The sequence below is a fragment of the Toxorhynchites rutilus genome, chromosome 3 (assembly GCF_029784135.1).
Source record: "Toxorhynchites rutilus septentrionalis strain SRP chromosome 3, ASM2978413v1, whole genome shotgun sequence".
NCBI lineage: Eukaryota > Metazoa > Arthropoda > Insecta > Diptera > Culicidae > Toxorhynchites > Toxorhynchites rutilus.
Genome location: NC_073746.1, coordinates 65,731,041 through 65,757,942, shown reverse-complemented (window position 1 = coordinate 65,757,942; position 26,902 = coordinate 65,731,041). Strand labels below are relative to the sequence as shown.

Genomic DNA, 26,902 nt, shown 5'->3' with positions numbered 1-26,902 from the left:
CAATACCTTTCTGTAAAAAAAAGTAAAGCGTAAATTTCTTTCTCACCGAGAGAATTGCTCTGTGGGCTCCCAAGAAACAAGTTGTTCGTTTCTTTTCGCTCGGGTGCTATCAGTTCAATGGCGTCGAAACCACAAGCACTTCGCGAGCGCGTTGTACGGTTCTTCGAAACGCGTGAAAGTCAAGGAAAAAGTTTACAGCAGTTCACTTTCGGGACGAAAATGTGCCGGTGAGCAGTGTTTACCTAATCCTGATATCCCGGAACGTTGAGCGGAAGACCGGTGGCCGTGCGGAAAAATGATCATGACGAAAAAGAAGAAGGAATATCTGAGAAAGCTATTCGACAACAAGGACGGTACAAGTTTGCGCAACGCCGGCCGGAAATTTCGCTGCTCTCATTTCTACATCAACAGAACCCTCAAGCAGGAGGGCATCGTCTATCGGAAGAAGACTAGGACTCAGAGTACACGGACGAGCAGATAGTGACCGTGAAATCTCAGTGCCGGTGGATGACAAAGAATTATCGCGGGACGTCGTTCGTGCTGGACGACGAGAGTTATTTTCCGCTGTCAAAGTCCCACACTCCCGGCAATGACCGGTACAATACCAGCGAAGGGGTGAAGTACAAATAAGTATGAGTTTAAGAAGAAAGTTATGCTGCATATTGCAACCTCCGACAAAGAGGTTTCAAAGGTCTGGTTTAACAAGCCGAGCGGACTTGCCATCAACCAGAAGGTGTACCGAGAGGAGTGCCTGGAGAAGATTCTGATTCCGTTCTTAAAGGAGCATCATTCTGATGGGAAGTATGTGTTCTAGCCAAAGAAGGCGTCTTTCCATTACGCCAAGAAGACGTTGGCGTACCTCGAGGAAAAACAGATACCGTACGAACCCAAGGAACGGAACTCGACCAACTTGCCCCAATGTCAATAACATAGATTTTATCATGGCAACCCTGTTAATGAACGATGAACGATTAATTTGTAAAATCAGACATCGCTTCGTACGTCAAATACGAAGCCAAGCGCTCGAAAAATCAAACAGTGACTTTGATAATTTTAAAAATATAATTCTTGGATTTTGGGATTCCTGTAACGCCAATCATTAAAATGGTGATGGCTTTCGTTAAAAAAAAATGTTTACAGCTTGGTCGTTAATGTGTTAATAACTGATTAACCCGTAGCGTACCAAGTATTCGAAGACAGCAAATTTGATAATTTTTTATGGCTTTGGAGAACAACCATATAATGTTTTTGCGCTAAAGGAGCTTAAATTATTAGCTACTGCCTACCATCTATTATATTTATTTCTTATAACTTTATCGGGCAGAAAATTAGGTTTGTAGTAACTATGTGCGGAAAGTACATAACCTAAAAAAAACAAAACCTAGCAAAAATGTTAAATATGTAAACGTTTCTACACTATTACTTTAATAGACACAAGTGCCATTAAATATGTTTCTGTCAGACGTAATATTGTATAACAGGTGTGATTTTTTGACGAAGTTTATATTCCTTCGCCGTTTTCCAGTTTTTCCAATATTTTTGTCGTTTGAACATAACATTACCCTTGATTACGCTGATAAACATTCAATAACGAGCATACAATATCACCTTTTATTCGTAAGAAAATTACGTAAAAAGCAAGCGAGTAAAAAGTGCCCAAACCTATTAAATAGTGCCATTAGCACCAAGATATTGTATAGAACACCAAATAAGAAATTTTGGTATCTTTTTTTGAATCCCTATATGGTTCACGATAAGAGCTATGGGGACAAACGTACTTTTTCGCCTTTTTTTACATCGCGCCACCCTTAATTGCTTTGTAATAAAAATTTGAAGAAGGACGAGAGGAAATAGCAACGTTGGGCAACGTGTCTGTTCGGTTTCGCGCCGGAATTTGCTGTGCTTTCAGCTGTATATCGGAACTTGTGTTGCCATTGGAAATTATGTCATGCACAACATATTGCATTTGACGGAAGGATGGAAATAATCAGTTTAAGGAGTGGAAAATTCAATCAAAAACTGGCTCTTTTTTCAAACTTGCACTGCCAATTACGAACAAACCACAAATTATGCTTTAGAATAAAATGCTATCGTAATTGTTTTGGACCGTGGACAACAATCTTCACTAGGTTTAACACGTTATATTCTTTTTATTTTTGCAATAAGCGGCCTATTCATTTGTACAGATAAGAAAATCAACTCTGACACATTACCTATGTACTGCGATGAAGTACAAATCAAAAATCGTAGAAAAAACTGAATGGTCGATAACTTCGTTAAATATGCCCCTTTTCATTTATCATAGTACACACCTCACGAAAATCATTAAATCAAAAAAGTTTATGATAACTTGCAGGATCAAAAATTACACGTATGATCGTTCAGCACGACGCACTGTTGCTTCAATCATACCAGTTTCTGTGGCTAACTCTTATGGATTACAGTTACAAATCGTTAACTAATTTCTATTGCGCTAATCTAACTCTAATCTACACTATTCGTCCAATGTTGCGTCATTGTTGTTGTTGCAATATTTTGAAATGTGCCTAACCTTTCCCCCTCCCTCGTGTATAAGCAATATGTGACAATGGTGCTTCCCATTATTGGAATTGTTTAGTATAAGATTACTGATTGCTAGTAACAGTTTGACAATAGTGCTACTAGTTTACTCTTGAAACAAAAAAAAAAGTGTGGAATGCTACAAACACATAACATCAACAAAGTACATGTTCTGGACGTAACATACAAATAAACGTGGACAAAATCAACTTTTACAGTTACCATGCTCTGAACTATTTGTGTGGTTTATATGAATGGGGGGCGGGGAAAAGATTCATGCTGGGGATTCAACGCAATACGAAGACAAGAAATGGTGAATGATCTGCATGAAGTGCGACATCAACGATGATGGTGTACCACAAAACAAGCACTCACCTTTGCTTTCTGCTGCTGCTTCAGCTCTTCTTTCTTGTAGTTGCGCTGGTAGGAGGTTATCACCCGCCGTAGCCGCGTGTTGAGATCCTGCATTGTGGGCCAGATCAGCTCCTGGTTCGCCTCCGAAGGTGCGGGTGTGGGCGCGGCACTAGTGGCGGTACCAGCTGTGGATTCTTCATCATCTAGATTAGTGTTTATTGAGCAATTGGTTATCAAAACAAACCTACTACAAAGACTACGCGTGGTTGGAGTGGAGTGGGAACTTGTGAGGGACTTACCATCTTTCGACTCAACACCGGCGGATGAGGACCGGGCCTCCGAGGGGCCGTCCTCGGGGTCATCGTCATTATCTCCCTGCTTGGAGTTCACATCGTCGTCGTTCCTACGGGAAAGGGAAGTTCAAAAAATTTAGCCCAGAAGTGGTGATATGGGCTTTACAATGATCTTGACATGTGTGATTGTGTGGTTTTTGTTGTTGTTGATAGCGAGTGTTGAGTGTTTAATCCCTGGGAGCAAATGAATTGTTAATGAGCAGTACTCCCATGCGAAATGTTCAATGACTTTAAAAAGGACGATCCTCGTCGATAGTTACTGTGTTATTCGTAAGCGTCATGCTAAAACATTTCATAGTGGAACCACAAAAAGGGGAAACTTGCCGTGAAATATACTTACTCTATGCGTCTTGGAGTGTGTATTGAAAAAGTGAAACACTCACACTCAAAAGAAAAATTGGGATCGATATTCTAACACACATTCTAGCTCTGAGGTGGTACAGGGTAAATATTAGCGACCAGCGCGCGAAATCCCTCATAATATAATCGAACAAGGAAAATTGACAACAAAAGAAAGTAGTGTAAGAGAAACCAACTTACTCTTTAACAATAGTCGTCTCCTCGACGATACCGTCGCCGGGACCGCAGTGGGTCTGGAAGCAGAGCATTGGATCCGCTCGCATCACACGGTAGTTTTCGCAGCCGTGTTTGTACGTGCCAACTAACAGGCTGCGATCGCAACAATTTGGATTCCACCATGAGCACGGCAGCTGATCGGGCGTCGGCGGTGGGCGAATTGGGAGATCGCTACATTTGTTGGTGAACGGGGAAAGAAACCGTGTTTGTTTTTTTTGTTTTGATTTAAAGAGAGGTAGAGAGAAAAAAACAGAGGGGATTTTGAGGTTGATCAGAAACATAATCAAACTTGTTTTTGCTTCGTCTAAGATGTGAGAAATATATAATTTTGCTAATCGTTAATCAATCAATACAAGAGTAAAATAAAACAACTGTATACTGAAAGTTTGTTTCAGTTTGAAAAATATACATTACTAGGAAAAGAAATTCAACGGAAAACTGCTCTACTGTCAAAGGTAGGAAGAGTGTAACGAAAGAGTACTAACGCAAAGTTGTTCGGATGATTGGCCAAATCAGTCAAATTATCACACTGAATGAATTTAGTACAAACAATTTTGACATTGTAGCATGGAACGCCCCGATTCGCCATCTGCGTTTGCTCATCAGGTGAATGTTTCGAAACTACACCATGTTTTGATGAGCCATGACCAAAGCGATAATTGTGTTTTTGTGAGCTGCTGCTGCTGCTGAACGTTGCCAAATTTGTAATGATAGGAAGCTAAATATTTACAAAACATTTAAATTTTCGGTAGATCGCTTGAAAAAGTGTAACAAAGTGTTATGACTGCTGAGATCATAATCACTTTTGAGCTCTCCCGAAGCACATTCAGATAATGTGCAGTAATATTAATTTTTTGCAACGAAAAGAAAGTGTGTGGACTACGGAAAAAAACGGAAATGCAGACAAATGTCTAGAAAAGAGTGGCATTGGGGTCAGAAGCAGATGCTAGTGGTCAACGAAAAAACAAAAACAACTACATATTAAATGTTTATGTGTCTGTGGGTGGTAATGATTAAATGATTCGCTGTAGTATGGGTTGCGACTTGGTTAGATGCGATTATGCTCCCCTAGCCTGCGATAGACCGGATCGATACGATTAACCATGTGCCATTCGTGATAATACAGTTACAATTTCAAAAAGATTTAAACCACAATCAGTAGAACAATTACTTGCAATATAAAAAAACAGAGATATATCGAATCAAGTAGAAGAACACAATTAGAACAGGGAAAAAAGATAGAGCGCACGAAATGAGGGGATGAATCTGAGATTGAGGTAACGATTAGCAAAAAAAAAGAGTTGAGTAAAGCTGCGCTAACGCATATACCTCGCATTGGCACCCTCGTGAATCTGAGTCACTAAGTCACCGAGAACTTCATGTTTGATATAGTACAGCATTCGGACACGCAACAACACTCTAAAATGAGAGAAAATATCATCAAATGGGTTTCCACATGAACACTTCTCGTAAAAAATATCATACTTGTTGGCATGTCTGGTCAGATGTTTCTTATAATTGATGTCCAACATATTATCTGCGTCATATTTCTCGTCCTTACTCCAGTGGTGGGGATCATTGGCGGGCGAGCAGGATTCGCCCGTATCCGAACCCGATCTGGTGGGCTTTGGTTGTTGTGCTGGATCTTTTGGTTGATGTGCAGTTCCAGATGAGTTGGAAGACCCGTCTTCGTTCACTTCCGTCGACGATGCTGGATTCATTGATTTCCGACCTACTAACAACAACGGAGATTACGTTAATATAACAGAAAATATTCAGCCAAATATCAGCAGACAGACCTTTAGCGTTTCGACCTCTGGGAACCAGATTGTGTAAACCGCTGTGGTTACGGGCGATCTCGCGCTGTTCACCTCCCTCCGAAGGTGCAATTAAATCCCAGATGAAATTCTTGATCTTCTCATCACCTTGATAGCGATCCAAACAGTACAACAGCTAGAAAGATATAAATATTTTTTTCGATCAACAACACATTCATAACGAAGAAATGTGTTCGTCAGATAAATAGAGGTAATCAGTTCTAAGTCGAGAAGTTAACTTTGTTTTACTCAGCGAAAACCTAAAGTTTCCTCAATATTAGCATAGCAATCATCATTAGAAAAATACACATAAATCAAATCGTTTTGACGTAGGACTACGTCTAGCAGAGATATATGGGGAGTAAAATGAAAATTTAAACACTGAACATGTAGAAAAAATTAAAAATTACGAATGCTTATAACTCGAGCATTTTTGATAGATCACAAAGGTATACCAGAGGTTTCCCCAAGACAGACTCATAATCAAAGTGCTTGGAGAAATCGGCATTGCAAACATAGACTTCAAAACAAAGGTGTCTGGGGAAATCGGGATTACAAACACATGCAAGTCGGGGGTATTAATGCGATAATAGCAGGTAGGAAGATTCACGGGTTTTAGTTGTGTCAAACTTTGATTGTATTAGTAACCAGGAAGATAGGCAATTCACATATCAGGCATACCAGTCAGTTACTCAAATGGCACGAAATTTAATGTGTCAACCAGTGTTTGCCGATTGATCCTTTACTAAATAAATCGCTTTCGTTCCTGCAAATATAATCTCACAGAAGTCATTTCCCCCAGTGGCATTCGTTTGCTTTTACGTACTTCAAATCACGACACAAAATAGAACGAGACAACTCTGCTTCGGTTCGCACTTCATGATACTCCGGCACTCAAGCAAAACCGTCATGTACGCTTTCGGTGCAGAAAGTTTATTTTCTTCTTTGCCTCTAACATATACATGTCGAACCTCTCCATGCATCATGAAACAGCTGTTGAAGCATCAAGGCAACCTGCGCATATGCAACAGCGTTCCGTTGCTATATATTTAACGTAGCAACTACTGTAGAATGATAAAGATTTTTCATTAGTAGTTCAACCGTCAACTCGACTAGGCGTTATTTCCTCTGGAAGAATCTTTCCCTGTACCTGAATCTCGGACAGGTTATGGGCCCTGTCCGGAAGCTTCTGAAGTCGGAAAATTGAAGCGTGAAGAGTTGCTGTTTTTTTCTCGAAGTGATGAAGTGGGCGAAGATTGTCAAGTTGACCAATTCAAACTACCAAGCATGGTCGTTTTTCGTGAAGGCGTTTGTTAGCGCATAAACCGGGCTAACTGCGGTTGGATGGTTCTGGCTAAGCACACTGTGGAAATTGAAAAACACAAGTTTTTGGAGTCCAAATTTTCTCTTTATATTTCACTCATTACACAACATTTGGTAATCACTTTGTCGTTGGCGGTTAGGAAAATAACTGGGATCATGAATCACGTTGTGCGTTGCTTTTATGTTTATCGGAAGTTGGTGGGGTGATTATCCTGTCGGCTCGACTCGGCTCGCTCGGGTGCTGTTCGTTTGTAATGTTGCTACTTATTTCATCTCGCTCTCGCACGTTGCGGGTGATACGATGGAATGAAATGAAAAAGCTATTGCTTCGGGTAGTGAATGGAAAATTTCTGTTGCTGACAAAATGGAGGATTTCAATTTATTTGTCCTGACATGTCAGAACACGTAAGCGCTCGCTACACGTGGCGCGAACAGCGTTGTTGCGTAGGGAGCAGCTCTGGAAGCATGTGGATCCAGGTACTCCTCCAGCACCGGAAAGGCGCACTACGAGAAGACCACGCTGGGACAGCGGTTGACCCTTCGGCTGATTACAAACCAGAATTTCAAGCGGCCTTATTCTGCGTGGCGTGTGAGGTGAGATGACAATTGTCACTTATGTCACGCGATTCCACCAGGCGTATGCCGTGAGAAATCTCACTTGAATGAACTCTCACTTTATTCCCGCTCTCAAATATACGTGACGATTGTCACATGAACTGGGATTTCTAGGTGACAATCGTCGACATGTCTTGAGGTGTCGACAGTGCATGAAAACAAATGAAAAATTGAAGAGGAATAATAAGTGTTTTTTGGGTCGTATAGAATCGATAGTAATGGTATTATATGTATCAATAAATTCAATTTATCTTCAATTTTCACAGTACGAGAGACAAATTGCAAGTAGTTTGTTTTTTTTTTGTTGTGAAAGCGGTAGTGAGTCTGTTATTCCTCAATTGGACGAATAAGCACATCGAAATTATTTTCATTTCATGAAATCTATTTATTTTCTCTAAAATATATCTATCACATGGATCTTGTGTTTCTATCTATCCGCGAGTCATCGTCACCGAACTGCATATCCATTTCAGAAGCCGTGGTATATGCCCGAGCCGGAGCCAGAGCAACAATTTAACACTGAGAGTGCAGAGAGCAGCAGCAACTACGACCAAAACAAACAAAAATGCTAAACTTTACAGGATGCAATCAACTGTTTCACCAAATCTAAATCAAATACCTGCAAATTCGGCAGAATGTCCTGATACACTAACAACAGGCTCGGTTAAATCCGAGTACTGACTGCAGCAAAACAAATATCTGACCTCTCTGAGCGAAACAAATAAAATTCTGGGATGCCAGATGTTTTTTCTCAAATATATGCGATAAAAATTTGAAATATTTGTAAATATGTGCTAATGTCTGACATACTGACCAGCTTCGTTTATCATATGGAATCAATAATGTTTTGTCACTATTTTAAATAGCCTGCAGCAGGAATAAAAGGTTGTGATAAAAGTTAAATGTCTGCAAATTCGTGAACACATGTGCGAATATGGCATCTTTGATCAGATTTGGCAACCAGCAGAATGAACGCCTTGTCACTTGCTGTTCATCCTCTCACATACATCAAATGAACCTCTCACGGCATCCGAAACGACTGTAGGAATAGAGTGAGGAGAGTTGCGTGATGGTGATGTGACAATTGTCATCTCACCTCACACGCCGCGTAGAATCAGGCCGAAGATTGGGGACAACATGGAGACCTACTTGGCAGATATCGAGAAGCAGTATGGTCGTCTGGATAGTTCTGGATTTGAAATGAAAGAGTGCCTCAAAGTTGCGCTAATACTTCGGGGCCTTCCGGAGTCGTTCAATTCTCTCAAAACGGCTCTGGAAGCGAGGAACGAGGATGAGCTTACGCTAGAGCTCGTCAAGATGAAACTGTTGGACGAAGCGGATAAACATCGGCGACGTTCCGGATTCGACGAGCAAGCGCTGCGAATGTGCGGATCCGGCGCGTCGCAGAAAGGTACTGTCTGCTGTCATTGCGGTAAGCCGGGGCATCGGAAGCGGAATTGCAAAAGGTTTCTGGCGGAAAGCGGTAAGGCAGAACAGAAAAAGGAAGAGGCCAAGGCCAAAACAGTGCGCGAAAACGACGCAAAGTCATTCACGTTTAAGGTGCGGTACGATAAGCATGTTTTTGACTCTAATGCGTAGGTGATCGACTCAGGCGCGACTTCGCATTTGGCGAAAAATCGCAGTGACTTTGTGCGTCTCGATGAGAGTATCGGTCACAATGAAAAAGTGCCCGTTACGTTGACTGGTGTAATTTCTGTTCCGAGACTAGGAGGCAACTTGATCTCAGTGATAAAACTTGAGAAAAAGGTGTACGTGCGGAATTCGATGCGAATCAGTGTTCGTTGGTGTATGACGGGTTGATGAATGCGACGCCAGATCACGCGGGTGGCCTGCACCGACTGAACGTGATTGAAAAATCGTTGTTGGTGAGTGGTAAGAGCCACAACCCTGACTGTCTGCACGTGTGGCACCGAAGACTCAGACACAGAAATCCGGATGTAATTGGCGAGGTCGAGCAGCGTGATTTGGCGTCGGGGATGAAAATCAAGAGTTGCGGAATTCGGCAACGTACGCACTTGAAATTAATTTTCATCAGCGCGCGTTCATTACAAACACATATTCTGTCTTGGTACGAAGTGTATGAAACTCATAAACCCAAGAACGTAAAATTAACCCAGCGCAGAATTCAGATACTGAACATTGCTTCTCACTTATGTGATGCGTGTCTCATTTTATACACACACATCAAATTCTAGTACCCGTTTTATTTTCGTTCGTTCTAAGCAAAGCATAAAAACAACAGCGCACCTCCATACCAACCGTATAAGCTTATGTGAAGAAAAATATTTTAACAGAGAAAGCAAACCAGATCCAAGTGCGATGTTAACAGATATAGAAATACGGCGCAAAATTAGGCGGAAACCACGGCGCAATACTCGGTTCAAAAACAGTGCCGACAACAAAACACTTGACCTGATTTTCAAAGTTGCTCATTCGCCAGAGCGCATGTGTATACAAGGAGTGAGAGTTCAACTGGGTGCAAGAAACATATTACACATCAGCACCGCGTTGCATTCTGTAGACTGCTGCAAACAAATGATTACTAAGCCATCGGTAGTCCTACGTCAAACTCTCGGTTATATCATATATATATATAACCCATCCATTTTTTTTTCGAAACTTACAATGACACGAGCACAATCCTCCACATCTTGTTCGCGCCATCCGCGCTTAAACTGTCCTTGTTCTAGAATCTCGGTCCAGCGAGCCCATCTGAAAGTAGAAACGCAACTAATTTCTCGCTCCAATCAATAACTTCCAGTCGTAACTCACCCGTGGGACAACAATCCTTTTTCCACCTTGAAGCACTCCGATCGAGCCCAGTTCCCATAGGATACCTCATCAAATCCGAGCGCCGCAAGGGTGTCTCTATCGCGCGGTATATAATCATCTCTATCCCTCTCGGTTATCGGTTTCTTACTCTTGTCCTTCCCTCTGTTCCGCTTGCTTCGTGTCTTCAACCCACCACCACTGCCTTCCTCGCCATCGCTTCCGTGCTCGCCAGACGACTCATCCGACATATCCATAACACCGTCGTCATGGCCGTAGCGCTTTATCTGGGTGCGTTTCCTCGGCTCGGCTATAACCAAATCTTCAGTCTCATCCTTTTCGCAAGCCAGCGGATCTATTTCTGCTCTCTTGGCCCACTTGTTCCAAAAGTCCGGATCATCGATGTTGATGTCACTTCGGTTAGCGGAAGCGGCGAACGATGCCTTCGAGAATGTGGATCCCTTCTCACTCTCCATCGTGATAACTTGCGTTCTTCGCAGTAAAATCGAATCAATGTCTTCCTCACAGAACTTATCCCCCGCATCGTCGTCCATCACCGCCCCGTAGGCTCCCTTTTTCAACAAATCCTCAATCTCCTTCTTGGACAGCTGCTTGTTGGTACCTTCCTTGCCCTGACCGGTATTCATACTCTGCAGGATAGCTTTATCTAAACCCAGCTTCAGCGAAGCCTTGTCAAACATTTCTCGTTCGTATGTGTTACGGCACAGCAATCGATAAATCTTCACCATTTTCTGCTGTCCGATACGATGACAACGGGCCTGTGCCTGAAGATCGTTCTGCGGATTCCAATCGCTGTCATAAATGATAACTGTGTCTGCAGCGGTGAGATTAATACCCAGTCCTCCTGCTTTTGTACACAGCAGGAACACAAAACGATCCGAATCAGGTTTTGAATACCGATCGATAGCTGCCTGTCGCAAATTTCCCCTAATTCGACCGTCGATACGCTCGAATGGATACTTCTTGTAAATCAAATAGTCCTCCAGGATGTCTAAACACCGCACCATCTGGCTGAAAATAAGCACACGATGGCCGTTTGCCTTCAGCTTCGGTAGGAGCTTATCAATGAGCACCATTTTGCCCGACGAAACAATCAAATTTTTGTAGTATGCCTCCGCATTGTCACCGTGCTGCTGGCGGTAATCATACTGAATCTGGTCCTCGGCTCCGTTCAACAGATACGGATGAATACAACATTTTCGCAGCTCCATCATAGTGTTCATCAGGTTGGGAATGTTGGCTGAGGTTGTTCCCTTCATCAGGAATGAGAAATTCTGCTCCAGAATCCCACGATAGTACTTCTTCTGAATGTTGGTTAGCTCCACCTCGACGATGGTCTCCTCTTTGGGCGCAAGGGATTTTTCCACGTCATCCTTGAGACGTCGTAACATCATCGGCTTCAAGAGCGCTTGCAGTTTCAGTACTTCACTCTCCGTCTTGAGACTACCGAATTCTCTCAAGAAGTCGTCGTTCGAAGAGAACTGGCTAGGTTCGAGGAAATTCAGCAATGAGAACAGTTCGTTTACGTTGTTCTGCAGTGGAGTTCCCGATAGTAACACTCGATGTTCGAGATTCAGCTGGCGAAGGCCTTCCAGTAGTTTGCAGTTTCTGTTCTTCAAACGATGAGCTTCATCGATTACGCAAGCTCTCCAATTGAAGGGTTTCAGATCCTGGTAGTCGGTTACGATCATTTCGAAAGTCGTGATAAGTACATTGAATTTGTTGATGTCCTTTATATACTTTCCATTCTCATACCGATAGTATACTTCATAATCCTGAATCATTTGTCGACTCGTGGCGGAACCATGGTAAACTATGACATTCATTTCCGTCCATCCTTCAAACTCACGCTGCCAGTTGGGAATGGTTGATAGCGGGGCAATTACCAGAAATGGTCCCCGGATACCATATTCATACACAGAATTAACGAATGTCAAACTCTGAATGGTTTTACCCAGACCCATTTCGTCCGCTAGGATACAATTATTTCCCTTGTACCACGAATAGCGTAACCAATTGAGACCCTCCAACTGATAAGGACGCAGACGGTTGCCCCCTTTGAACGTAGGAGTTTCGTCCAGTGCCTTCCACTGATCCGGATGCGGGCGTTTCTTCGTCTTCCACTCGCTCTTAGGTGGAATCTTATTAAACTTGTAATATTGTTCAATCTTGGGAAGATCCACATCATCCTCTAGCTCCCAGGTGCAATCCTCGTAGGGTAAGCTTTTCCACTTCACAAGATAGTGTTTTACGGTTTTTCCGTCATCGTCGGTATGCTCGGATACATCCAGAACTCGGTCCACTTCGACAAAGTCTGGGTTGAACGACTCTTCGTCCAAACTTTCAAATATATTAAGCTGCTGCTGTTGTTTCTGCAGAAAGCGCTTAATTTTATTACCCACTCGTTTGTCGCCCTTAAACAGCTCATCTTCGGTTCGCCACTCGCAATGCAGATAGGAAAAGTTTCGATATTTGACGAAATATTCCTCAACGTCAATGTAAACAGGTTCCTTCTTCTCTTCTGGCTTCTCCGGTTCCTTCTCATTTTCTTTCTCTTTTTCGACGTTATCTGGTACAGGCTCATCTCCACTATCAGTGGTTTTCGCTTCGCATTCATTTTTCACCGCCGTGGAAGTTTCTTCTCCATTCTTCAATTTATCTGTATCATCCCCTTGAACTGCATCATCTTCTCCACTCTCGCCGGTATCACCTTTGACTTCCATTGTCTCTTCAGAATCATCGATCTCCATTTCCTCGGAGTCTTTTTCCTTGTTCGAATCGTCCAGGGGCTTCTCACTCTTATTAGGTTCAAGCGTCTCTTCCTTGTGGTCTACTTCCGTTTTGTCGTCTTCCTCTTTTCTCTCTTCCGTGTCACTGCTATCCATTGCTTCCTTGTCTTCAGGTTTAGCATCATCCTTGCTAGCTTCTGCATCAGCCTTTGTTTCATTTTCTTGCTCTTCCTTTTGTTCGTCGACGTCATCTTTTTTCTCTTCCTCCGCAGCAGCGTCAGTCTTCACCTCCACCGGTTCAGGAGTTTTCTCCTTTGGGGGTGGCGGTGGTGGATCGGGTTTCAATTCGCGTCGCCCGACACGGACGGCCAAAACGTATTGCACCACCTGTTGAAAACAAATCAATGATAGTGATTATTATGCTTCCACATATTTCAGTTTTACTTACCATCGAATCTTCATCGCCAGTGTTCACATACACATAATTAGGTTTGTTAGCATCATCGGTCTTTGGATCGGTGCTCAGGTCCGTTTTCTCTTCCGTCGTGCTTATTTTCTCCTCGCCTTCAACACCAATACCACTCGAGCTTGGTACGGCACCATCGGCACCCAAATTCGCCACAACGCCCCCTTCTCCGTTACTCTCAGCATCCTTTCTTTCCGATTCGGCCTTTCTCTCCCTCCTTGTCGGGGGAGTTGGCGAAATAATTCCCGACTCATCGTCCGAGAAACGTAGCATAACATCGTCCACATACTTCTTGCGCTGGGTGTTACGGGCAGATCGACGCTTGGAGCTATCAATTTCTGGATCCGGTGGAGGAGATGGAGGTGGTGTGCTCATTAGATCATCCCCTTCGCCATCGGATTCGGCCATCATGCGTCCACGATAGCGTGTTCGACTTTTAGAACCACCACCACTGCTGCTGCTAGATTTTTTACTTTTCGATGAACTTGAACTCTTCTTCTTGCTTTCGCCACTACCAGGATTTTTCTTCTTGCTACTCTTTTTCTTTTTGGGAGTTTCACCCTCCGTTGTTTCTTCAGCATCGGGCGCGCTTTCTTCATTCTCGCGCTCTCGTTCCTTTTTCTCACTTTCCTCCAGCAAGGTCTTGATGGGAATTTTCGAGACTGGAATATCGTCGAAATCGGTAACTTCAGCATCCATTAACGATTCGTCCAGAATTTGTTCCTTCTCGGGGACAGAAGTAGCATCCGTTGAGTTCTGTGAATGCATCAACGAAGCTAGCGTCTGATTCTCGTCCGCTTCACTGGTTGCCTTCGAAAGGCCCTGATCGTGATCTTGACTATTGTTGTCCATAGACACCGAATTATCCCCTTCGATTACATTCAAACTCTTCTTGCTCTTCTTCTTCTTCGAAGGTTCCTTCGTATCTTTTTTCTTAGGCTCCTTCTTCTCCTTGGGTTCTTTTGCTTCTTTAGGTTTTTTGGGCTCGCGTGGTTTTCGCGGCTTTTTGAGCTTCTTGCCACTGGCATCAGTCGATGTATCCAACTCACCCGAAGAGAGATTATCTTGAGATTCTGTCTCGTGCATTGTTTCGTTGAATGTTTCCGAAGTAAGCTCAGCCAAACCCGTTCCCGCCGTAACTGAATCCTCCGAAACGGGGAGCGTCGTAACGGCTGTCGGCGCTTGTGAAGTTTCATCACCGGACGTAATTTGAGGTTGCTGCGACGGCTGGGGTTGCTGTCCGAGGGCAGGTGTGACAGTTGACGGTACGGTAACTGCTGCTGCTGCTATAGCCTCCTGAGCGAGTTTCTCGGATTTCTTCAAACGTGGTTTGCGTGGCTTGTTCGAAGGGGTTCTTCCGCGACGACCCGTTGTGCTCGTCACTTGAGGACTATCGATCATTGCCGAAGAGTACATAGAGTGACCTTGCATCATGCACTGTGGCCCTCCCAAACACCCGTCGGCAGTTTCATGCTGTTGAAGGATCGCAATCCGTTCCTGCATACGCATGATTTTGTCCTGATTATCAGCCATCGGGAGTTTATAAATCTCCTGCAATTGTTGCTGGATAGCTGCGCGCTCCTGGGCATGTGATTGATAGGGCGTTTGGTAGGGATTCATCATATCCGGACCCATCATGCCGTGCATTCCAGGACCATGAGGTCCATGCATCATGGGACCACCCGGAGCCATATGCATACCATACATCGCGGGAGGTTGCCCCTGACCTGGACCTATCATCGGAGCGCCACCCATCGGTCCGTATTGTTGATGCATTTGTGAATGCATTTGCGGGGGCAGTTGCGTTGTGTTCGTGGGAATCGTCGTAGCTGGCGTACTTGTCGAGATGATTGGTTCGCCTGGCATTTGCTCCGACTGCAATTGATTAGGGTATGTCAACATGTCTGACGAAGGCATGGTTGGAGTCGTTGTTGAGGTCGGAACCGAATGAGTCTGCTCTGGACTTGTGGTGGTGGTAGTAGCCGTTGTAATTTCCGGTGCTTGTAACTCAGTCAACACGATCGAGGTGACTGGGTCGGGAGACATCGCAGTTTCTATCTGATGTTCGTTCTTCTTAGCATCGATGATAGTGGGCGCTTGATTTGAATTATCAGAATGGTAAATATCTTCACGTTTCTCGCTTTGATCGATAGCTACACTATCCAAATCAAGAGTTTGACCCTCCCGTATAGTTTCGTCTAGTCCCGTATCGGGATTCAACAGGGAGTTTGTGGCTCCGCTGGCTGTTTGATTCATATTTTCGAAGTCGGTTCCCGACATTAGAGAACTTGAGGATTTGCTCTCGTCGGTGTTAGATTCCGCTGGAACCGGAACGATACTATCCCGGGATTCCTCGTTGCTACTGTTCTGCTCCGACACGGAGTGACGCTGCTGCAAGCTGTCCGTTTCACTTATGGCCGATTCTGGAATCGAGCCTACCGCACCCAAACTCGGCGGAGCCTCGTTTGCTTTGCTCGAGGCTAGACTGTCGATCAAACTGAGATCTGCCGATGGCTGTTGAGGCTCAGTGCTAGTGTTAGTGGGTGGAGTACTGTCCATACTGGTGATCGTTGGTTCGACTGAAAGAGTTGCAATCGATGGAAGCTCTACAGAGGAAGCCGAACTTTGCTGTTGGGGCTGAATTTGAGACGGCTGCTGCTCCTGTTGCTGCTGTTGCGCCGGTGGTGTTGATACCACCGTTGGCTGCATTGACGGTAGGTCACTCAAATGTGAGGGTTGCGAGATTGGTACTTGATGTTGTTGACTCGTTGGTGGAGCAATGGGTGATGGAATCGAAGTAGGAACGGAAACGCCAGCACTGGATATGTGCTGCTGGTGCTGTGGTTGTTGTTGTTGTTGGTGCTGCTGTGATTGGCTGCTTGGTGACATCATCATTTCGTCATTAAATGATGGCGATTGCAGCTGCTGCGATATCGAATGGGACGAATGGGTAGTAAGTCCTTGGGGTGGTTGTTGATGTTGCTGCGATTGTTGATGTTGTTGATGCTGTTGCTGTTGTTGTTGGTGCTGTTGTTGCTGTTGTTGTTGCTGTTGCTGCTGTTGCTGCTGATGTTGTTGCTGTTGTTGCTGCTGCTGCTGCTGTTGTTGTTGAGCGGCCATTGATGATTGCATCGAACTTAGATGCGTTTGATGTTGAGTCGATTGTTGTGACTGCTGTGATTGGAGTTGTTGGAGATGTGTTGGTGGCTGTAATTGTGTTAGCATGGGCTGCTGCTGCTGCGACTGGGGAGTAAGCTGATGTGGCTGATGCAATGATGGAAGCTGTTGGGGAGGTTGTTGAGGTTGCGACAGGTGAGGCTGGTGGAGACTATGTACAGGTTGTGGTGCAGGTTGCTGCGTCTGTTGGATTGGCTCGACAATGCTCTTATCATCCAGATTGCTGTACTGAAGTCCCGTTGGGGGTACTTGAGACGGTGGTATCACAGACATCGTTTGCGACACAGGCGGGATGAGACTTGAGATATCGTTTAGCTGCGAGATCTGTTGAGCATGAGGTGGTGGATGAGAGGCTTGTGATACGTGTAAATGCGGTGCGTGGGAATGCATCGGGGGCAGATGCTGACTTCCTAGCTGTTGCTGTTGTTGTGGCGACTGCTGCGGGATACCTAGATGGGCATTCCCGTTGATGCCTCCACTGCCAGGTCGTTGTACCATAGGAGGCCACTGCTGATGATGCTGTGGGGACATCGGCAGTCTCGGTCCTAACGGTGACAATGGATTGTTTTGCAACTGCTGTTGGAGTGGTGGCCCTCGGTACGCTGCCGCTTGCGAGTATTCCAAACCTGAATAAAACAAAATAACGATATTACTTGCATGTTAATATTTTAAGCATATTCATAACCTAGCTTTCCCTTAACGTAACCGCAAATCCAAATCTTTTTCGGAAAAAGGACAATATTGTGTGTTTTCTAGGATCAACGAGGTCTGATACGACCTTTAAAAATCGAAGAAACTGTTAACACGTTCGTTGCCCCGTCACGTGTCTGAGTGGCCGGTTTGTTTCCTGGGGGGGGGGGTCATCATCACCCATATATGTTTTTGTTGTCGGTTTCAATGACCGTGCGTCAATAAAATTTAAAAAATATATTGCTAGATCATGTGAAAATTGTCGGCAAACAAATTTCAATCTTCATTTAATAATAAATCCGCAAGATGAATGCGGATATGTTTGGTTAGGCCAACATGCTATCTTTCGCTGGTATCTCTTCTAGATATACTTACGCGGAGAATGTTTACGGTTCAGTGGACCACAGTTTGAATAATTTTATGTCATACGCATTTGAAAAGCAATCCTGAACCCATTGTTCTATTCCTCTATTATTGTTTTATTTCTTGTAATTTTTTCTCGCTTATGTCTCTGATTATTTTCCAGTTAGTCGAATTTGGGAACCACAAGAAACTCAATCGAATCTCGCTGAACGATGAACGCGTTAATAGCGAACTTTACCGCAAACAATTGATTGAGTTGAACCATTTTTTGCTATAAAACAACCGTAATAAACGTAAAAGACAACACGAAGTGATTTTTCTTAATGACCATGTTTCGTCACATTAAAAAACCGGTCAGGGAAACAGTACTACTAAATTAGGATCATCTACCGTATACGGCATATTCACCAGACTTGAGCTCTTCCAATAATCATTTGTTTTTATAAATGCGGCGGCGAAAGCGGCTCGCACGCAAACCTGTGTTCCACTAATTACCCGGTTAGTTTGTAACATAGGATACTATCCGTCGAACGGCATACGTTTGCCTGGTGCATTTTTGGTTAATTTTTGTTTTGAAATACAATACCGCGCCACAATACTTCCCTACTACACATTTTCTGAGTGGTTGTCGTTTTCTGCGGCGATTTATTCTGGGAACCGTTCTAGACAAATAATAAACGTGTATTTCTAATAAAAAAACATCCGGTTTCATATTCATACACCTGTAAGCAAACTATTATTTTATACTAGCTGGCCCGGCAAACTTCGTCTCGCCCAAAATTTATGTTTGGTTATCACATCCACGGTTTCTTACTAAGCGCACGTTCATGGGTCCAGCAGGATCCATGCCCTTAGAGAGGGGGTAGGTGTGTCGAACCATCATAGAAACGTTTCGTGTCCCCTAAAACCTCCACATGCCAAATATGACTCGATTTGCTTGATTAGTTCTCGAGTTATGCAGAAATTTGTGTTTCATTTGTATGGGAGCCCACCTTAAGAGAGGGGGGAGGAACGTCGAACTTCCATAGAAACGTTTATCGATCCCTAAAAGCTCTATATGCTAAGTTTGATTCCATTTGCTTGATTAGTTCTCGATTTGTTCGGCGAACTCCCCCTCTCTTTATAGAGGTGAAAGGAGTGTCAAAACACTAAAAAAACATTTACTGCTCCCTAAAACCTCCACATGCTAAATTTGGTTCCGTTTGCTTGATTAGTTTATGTCTTAGTATGTCTTACCATCATAGAAACATTTATTGCATCTCAAAACCTCGATATGACTAATTTGGTTTCATTTGCTTGATCAATTCTCGAGTAATGCAGAAATTTGTGTTTCATTTGTATGGCAACCCCCCCCCCCCACCTTTGAGGGAGGTGGAGTGTCTCACCACCATAGAAACATTTACTGCACCCTAAAACCTCCATATGACTAATTTGGTTTCATTTACTTGATTAATTCTCGAGTAATGCAGAAATGTGTGTTTCATTTGTATGGCGTGGAGATATCTTGTTAAAAGTTATATTAAAATTCAATAATTAACAAATATGACGTACCTCATTTAGGCAGAGACTGTTTGAAATTACCCGATTTCAAAATAAATTCTGGAGCTACAACGTTACTTAAAGTGAACCTAAAGTACAATTTTTGTTCACATCGAAAAATTCATCTTTCAATAACTGAGAGTACGCGTGTAAATCGAGCTTTACATATAAAAAGCATTGATAACAAATTTTTCTACGTGTTTTACTACCAAAAAATCAAATAGGTTGGTGTCTAGGGCACTACCGCATTGTTAACGTAAGACTACAAAATATTGAATTCGCCAATATGTTAAAAACATTTCGCCGAAAAACAGTACAACCACGCAAACGGAGCGAGGTAAACAAGTAAACGACTTAACACAAACCCGTCAGATCGACATCTTTGTCCTAAAAATTTGAAAAGTGATGATTTACTTGCGGGTGCGACGAATATTTGCCGACAGTTAACCCCGAATGCACGAGCGCTTACGCAGTGCAATTCGAATTCTAAGATACTCTGTTCGGATGTTTAATTTTCTAGTCTCCAACTCGGTTTGACATCTTTCATTCACTACTCTCCCTTCGAAGTTGATGCTGACTGAAGAATAAACAATGATTATGATGTCTGAATTCAAGAGGATTTAAATTTTTCAGTTCATTTGCATCTAGCCTTGAAAAAGTCCAATTTCGAAAATTTAACATAATCTCTCATCTCCCGGCATCGAGAGAGGTGATTTGGACGTCGTCGCCACCGTCGCCGACTGGTTGCTAGCTGGGTGACTATTGAATCGTGAATAAAAGACTGACTGTTTTTGGCAAATACAATTTTTCAATATCATACTAACATTCCTTCCCTCTCCCTGGTGACTGTAAAGACGAGACCAGCAGCGTTATTGACTATTCAAAATTTCAATTACCGCAATTTGCACAATAAGAACGACTTATCTAAGAGAGATAGTAAAACAAGTACTCCTCCTTCCACTTCCACTACAACAAAACCCATCCAGTGAGCATATCCATCGTTTCTTTATCGAGAAAATAAAACTCCCAAGAGTGGAGAGAAACTAACTAGCAGCGAACTAGCGACGAGTGTGGACAAATATAGCGTCGACATGGCTATCCTCGAGTCAAAGAAGCCTAATGTACCTTTTCGTGAATGAAAAAGTGGAACACCGAAGATCTAAAGATCTAACTGCCTCCACTGTAATGTGGGGATGGAGACCCACAAGTATAGTGAGTGCTCGCGTGTGGCAATAGCTTGGACCTTCATTCAACGAAAGTTATTTAGCGCACTTGGTGGTTGACATTCGATGAAGTGATGCGTCCAACACTAAAATTGTACACAACAGACGAAAAATGTTCCTAAAAACAATAATAAATTATATTAATTTCGTGAATAAGACTGACAATTCGTGTTGACGGCGGAATGGTGTCGACATCTGGATACGATATTAGTTTGTATGCGGCCAACTATTCTCTATCAGATTAGTCGACCCTAAGGCAGTTTCAAATTGCTAAAATTTATATTAATTTTTTTTTCTTGGCGTTATTTACCTACTTGAAGTACGTTGTTCTGACCCTAATTTAAACTATTTTCTATGAATTTTCAGATATTTTCACCAAAACTTACTATATAATATAATTATCTTTAGACACAATTTGTGTATTATATTTTTTCACTACTTGCAAGCAAAAGTGATTTTCATTTACACAGAGTACTAATTTGGTTTGGTAAAAATAAATTTCATTCATAATTTTTATTTTAAAAGTACGTTCATTTCTTCTGCAAACCCATATTGTCATGCCTACTCCCCCATTTCGTAATACGAAGCTCAATGCCGTCAACGCGAATAACGTTGATGTGAGTGCGTTCAATTTCCATTTAACCGTAAATGAATAAGGTTATTGTTTTGAAAAAAATAAGTATTGTATAGGAAAAAACATGAAAAAACTATAACTTTAAAAAAAATGAGAACGGATTGCCACTTTCAAGCGCCAAGCGTGTTTTTCGTGCAATTTTGCTGATTCAAGTCAATCACGAAGAGCAACTACCCAAGCTCAATGCAATTTATAACGTTTCGGATCTACTTTGATTCTGCGCGTCACTGCAAGCTCTGCACTATGCTTGCTTTGAGCATATTCTGAGAATGCATTCTGAAGTAACAACAATAACACGTCCGTTCAATTCAAAATATTATTGACTAAAGCTACGTTTCTACTGTATTTATATTGTGGCTTCATTTTCTTATTTTTTATTTCCTTCAAATAGAATTATATGCACGATAGAGAGCTACGATTGTTTTCGCAGCGTAGTACTATTGTCAACTTTGGCCACTCCTTTTGATCAGTACAATGTGAGAAGCACAAATTGGACCAACAACAAAACATAGGATTTGGCGCGTTCAGATAATGCTTAGAATGCTTGACATTTTACAATTACTCAATTATTTGTCTAAAAAAATATAATTTTCTTGATTGTGAAAGAAACGTAGAAGGATTTCCAATCATTTGAAGCGAACATTTTTATGATCTATTAAGACTATTAAGAGTCGAGTTATACGCCTTCAAAGACTTTTTTCCATATTTCGTACATATTTAGTTTTTAGATTGTCATTCTACACCCCATACCTTTTATGTTAAAGGTAGTCCTACAAAACTAAATTCCCTTGAATCATAAGTCGAACGTACCTGCGGCAGCCGCTGACGGTGGCATCACCATTTGCTCCAACGCCTGCAGAGTGTTGACCGGTCCAGAGGAGGAAGCCGTCGTCAGTTTCGTTACTGGCATCGATTGCTGCGGTCGGGGGCTTTGTATGTTTCCGCCGGAACTGGCCATGTGCGGATGGGGGGACATTGAAGTGGGAAGCGTCGTTTGGGGTGCTTGAGAAGCAACAACACTACCGGGCGGTTTGGCCGGAGACATCACCGGTCGGGGTGACATCTGCGTATGGGGGGACATCTGTGGTGGCCGTGGTGACATTTGTGGGGATAGCTGCGGGAAAGGCGCCCGATACTGGGGGCTGCTACCGTGCTGCTGTGGTTGCTGCTTCGTTGCATTTGGCAGATACGATTGCTGCTGTGGACCAGTCGTACCGTAGCCAGGCATGCTGGGTAGCGCCCCGTGAGACATCTGATGTCCTCCGAGTGCACTAGTGCTGTGATGGCTTCCTGGTTGTTGGTTTCCTTGAGGTTGTGTCATCCCGGCTCCCAGGGCGCTGCTTCCGTGCATCAGTCCGCCACCGCTTGGCTGCTGCGAGTGAACCATTCCGGGGTGTTGATTGGGAAGCAAACTATTCTGCTGCTGACTTTGTTGGCCCAATCCCGTCAGCCCTGGATGCTGTTGTGGATGACCCTGCGGGTGAGAAGGTTGACCTCCATGGGAAGGTTGCTGCTGAGTTGGCTGTTGTTGTTGTTGAACGGGTTGCAATTGGCTGGCATGCAATTGTTGTTGCGATTGTGGTGTTTGACCAGGAATTGGCAAATGTGACTGTTGGGGCGGATGTTGTGGCAGTTGTCCCGGCGGTTGCTGCTGAGGTGTACTCATCTGGTGGAGACTTGTTGGCACCTGGCCGCTGCTCATGTGCTGCCCATATGCGGACTGATCGAGCTGATGCTGGTTATAAACATGCTGCGCCGATCGACTGCTGTGCTGTTGCATTGAAGGTGCGTACGAACCATATCCAGCCTGAGCCGTAGCAGCTTGTGGTTGAACAACCGGAGCCCCCGGGTACATCGAATGACCTGCCTGGGGATAGTGTTGTGAAACACGTTGCGGTTGCTGCTGCTGGGGTTGTTGAGTTTGTTGTTGTTGTTGAGACGGTTGTTGGGGCTGACTCAACGATCCGTAACCCTGCTGTGGCAGCATGCCAGCTCCCATCATCGCTTGCTGTGTCGGGTATTGCAGCTTCGATGAATCTTGCTGGGGATAACCGCTCATATGTTGCCGGTAGCTGAAAATAACGTTAATTTATTTGTGAATTCAATCAATCGCAGAATACGGTGATGTTACGATAGATCTCCGGCAAGCAGATGAGGTGAGAAATTATACCTGGTGGGTGTTTGCCGCTGATTGGGCTGCGGCCCCTGTGGATGACCGTAGCCCATCGGTGAGGCATAGGGATTCGCTTGAGGTGGCGGCGGAGGCTGCGCGCCCCATAGCGCATCTCCCATGCCAGCCATCCCGGCATTATGATCCGGCATCGAGTACATATTATCGGTCGTTGCCGGCTGATAGGTAGGATACTGCGACTGCGGCTGCTGCTGCTGCATCGGATGGGGAGCCCTATGCCGGGCGTATGGTCCCCCAGCATTTCCTGGCGGTCCCATACCGCGCGGAGCAGTCGGATCGTATCGATAGTAGGCGTCCCTGTGGGAATATGGGAATCCATATTTTAACATCTCACGAGGCAGAAGTGATTCAATTAAGCGATAATTTTAGTCGGAAATACCAGAGCGAGCAAGCAATCGAACTAGTCGAAAATAACTTAATTTGCATACGGATGTACAGATCTCATACGAGAAATAATGGGTTACAAAGACGAACATCGTTCGATACTCACATTTTGCAATTGGTTTGCGATTGCAGAATCTCGCGCAACTATCGAGTGCTGTCCTAAATATAAACACTACTTGTATTCTGGCAGATGTTGGCTCTGCCGTTTTTTTATTGTTGCTGCGTACAAAACGTTTAGCAATTTTATTGAAAAATGCTAGCGGTTTTTTTCACTTGCTTTCGCTGACTGACTCATTTGCTGTTGTCGGTGCTTTTCCTGTGGTAAAAATCGATCCAAAACATAAATGTAACAACACATGGCTGAGTTCGCTTTTGCTAGTTAGCCTCTTGCTTGATGATAATGTTTTTGAACGATCTCAATGAAATTGACGCGGTTGTGTGACCTGGGAATTACTTTTGTCACTTGATAGAGAAAAACGAATAACAAGTTATCCCGTTGGCAGGCCAATGACGATTCTGGAACTCTGAAATGAAGATCATAGAGAGAAGAAAAAACCGATTAATGAATGTGCAGTTTCACAAAAGAACGAAAGTGGAAAATATATATGTTTTAGCATTGGGAGATGGACAGATGTAACAAACACACGAAAAGGTACGTCATGGAAGAGACATTGGACGGCTCATGGTTGGATGGTAGTGGGTGTATGGTGCGACGGAGTGAAAAATGAATGCAATTTCAATGATATGCGCAGTAGTGTGCTTTCTTTTGATTACGCTGATGCTGCTGCCGTCTTCGTTCCTTTTCGGCTTCTCATTTGGGATTGCCTAACCGGGACCGTCTCCATATCAGTCGGAAATGGTTGAATCGCTCTCACGAGAAGATGAAGTGGAGTGGAAAGACAGATGGAATGTAATCGAACGGAGAGAACGTGTGCGGTGTGTCAACTGTGTGCCACCAGTGTTGCCACCGGAGTCTAAAGGTGCGAACCATTCGAACGGTAATTCAATTTCCATTATTGTAATCAGCCCACTTCGAACACTATTTTTGATTGGATCGATTCCACTGTTTGACACGCCCTTATATGCCTTCCATTAGGTGGACAGAGCTGTGCTATTTTCTTGTATCGATGAAAAAATGACGATTTGCCTTTGTTTTATTCTAACCTCGATGTAACGCAAGCAAACGCCGAATGGGAAAAGCTATACGCTTATGGGTAGTTAAATTTAGACATACAGCGTACAGGATTTCCCCCTTCAGAGTTTACCAAAATAAAAAGATGTATAATCTAATGATGTTCACGGCACAGCAAATCGATGGTATCATAATTATTAATAATCGTTGGTGATAATTGTTTTTCATTAGATCTCCACTTACGATGAATGAGAGTGATAAGCCTTCCTATCTAATGAAGCGACGCTTCATCAGATCAGGATGCAACTATTTCCAAAGAATACACATTTATGATAAATGTTGTATAAGAGAATGCATTTTTTATCAACCCATTTAAACCCTTACCCGAGCACATACACCCACACATAAACGAACCAGGGAGCCTCCCCTGATATGTTGTTCGGTACAGACATTAATCAATGATTCAGTACTAATGCCACAAAAATACACAAAACATATCACCAAAACCCAATAATGGAGAGCGCAAAGCAAACAGGCCAGCTGGAACGGACTCGCTGCTCGCTGGCCTCGTTTCGTTGCGATATCTACCGGTGCCGAGGTTGGCAACAGTGTGCGACACGAGAAAACCAGCAGATGTGTATGGCAAATAATTAAAATATCGATCTGTTGAGTGTTGTGTGTGATTCGAAATAAGCCAACTTTGTATGTTCGTATGCTATTTGACGGTAATTCGTGTGAAAATTCAGATTAAATTTAACGAATACACAACCATGAACAAGCGCCACATGAAGAAAAAATAAAGTTAAAGAACCAAGAAATGAAAAAACAATCGAGATATACAACTTCCCAGATGCGGAAAGTCAGTTTAGAACTATTCGATGACATTCATGATAATCTGGCTACATTATGAACACGAGGACTGCTCTGTAAGTTTTGCGACTAGTGAGGGAAACACGATAATGTGTTTTTTTTTTTTTTTTTTTATCTTCGCTTATTTTTCGTCGGCCTATTTCCGCCACTTTAGTGCCAATCACCGACATCAGGGAGGCGACTCCACCTGTTCCTACCTATCAGACTCAACAACTCATGAGCCGGGCCAACTTCTTTTACTTCCGCTCCGAAGGAAGACGTAACCAGAGATTTTTCGCCTCAGAAAATCCCAACGACGCCAGCTGGGATTGAACCCAGGCCGATCGGATTGTGAGGCTGTTACGCTAACCATACAACCACTGGCGCCGTCACGATAATGTGTTATTAAATAAGATTTTATTGTTTTCCAGAGTAGTCTCCATGATAATATACACTTCCTCTACACTTCTGTATTGGCCTCAAACCAACCATTTATCATAGGATCCATACAACTCCGTTTGCGTTTTCGTTAGCGAAAGACTTCACAATGAGCAAATTTATGAAGCCGCCAGTAGTGTACCATGCCTACCTGCTATCTGTATTAATCCTGCTATAAGTTCCAGCAAAGTACAACTTGCGTGTTTGGATCTTAAGAGATCTTCGAATCCTGGACCAGATGGCATCCCTTCTATCGTATTGAAAAAGTGTTCAAGCATACTCTCTTCTCCGCTAAGTCTATTGTTCAGTCGCTCACTACGTTGTGGAGTTTTCCCGAAGGCATGGAAAAATTCATTCGTTTACCCCGTTTTTAAAAAAGGCAGCAAAAAAGACGTCAAAAATTATAGAGGTATCGCTTGCCTTTGTTCTATCTCCAAACTATTTGAGATAATAGTTTTGGATTTCATCTCACACGCCTGCAATAGTTACATCTCCGACCAACAACACGGTTTCGTGCCCAGAAGCTCTACTTCTACAAATCTGGTGCTGTACACATCGTTCATCGCCCGCTCTCTACAGTCTCGTAACCAGATCGATGCTGTGTATACAGATTTTTCGGCCGCGTTCGACAAAATCAATCACGATATCGTTGTCGCCAAACTCGAGCGTCTAGGTTTCC

General features: G+C 43.4%; 1 protein-coding gene across 14 annotated transcripts in view; it reads right to left on the bottom strand.

Moving 5' to 3' along the window:
* Window positions 1–26,902, bottom strand: part of LOC129779955 (uncharacterized) — a 79,397-nt gene that overhangs the window by 14,200 nt on the left and 38,295 nt on the right. For 7 of the 14 annotated variants that reach the window (XM_055787754.1, XM_055787752.1, XM_055787760.1 and 4 more), the window contains exons 2-13: window positions 23,911–24,328; window positions 23,361–23,717; window positions 22,040–23,301; window positions 13,586–17,406; window positions 10,391–13,524; window positions 10,243–10,330; window positions 5,642–5,795; window positions 5,328–5,577; window positions 5,172–5,261; window positions 3,807–4,013; window positions 3,213–3,316; window positions 2,935–3,116 (exon numbers count right to left, since the gene is read on the bottom strand). In XM_055787754.1, the coding sequence (XP_055643729.1) occupies window positions 2,935–3,116; window positions 3,213–3,316; window positions 3,807–4,013; window positions 5,172–5,261; window positions 5,328–5,577; window positions 5,642–5,795; window positions 10,243–10,330; window positions 10,391–13,524; window positions 13,586–17,406; window positions 22,040–23,301; window positions 23,361–23,717; window positions 23,911–23,912 (9,651 nt within the window). In that variant the 5' untranslated portion in view covers window positions 23,913–24,328. The remainder of the gene's footprint in view (window positions 1–2,934; window positions 3,117–3,212; window positions 3,317–3,806; window positions 4,014–5,171; window positions 5,262–5,327; window positions 5,578–5,641; window positions 5,796–10,242; window positions 10,331–10,390; window positions 13,525–13,585; window positions 17,407–22,039; window positions 23,302–23,360; window positions 23,718–23,910; window positions 24,329–26,902) is intronic. The other 7 variants (XM_055787756.1, XM_055787758.1, XM_055787757.1 and 4 more) reach the window with 7 other exon arrangements.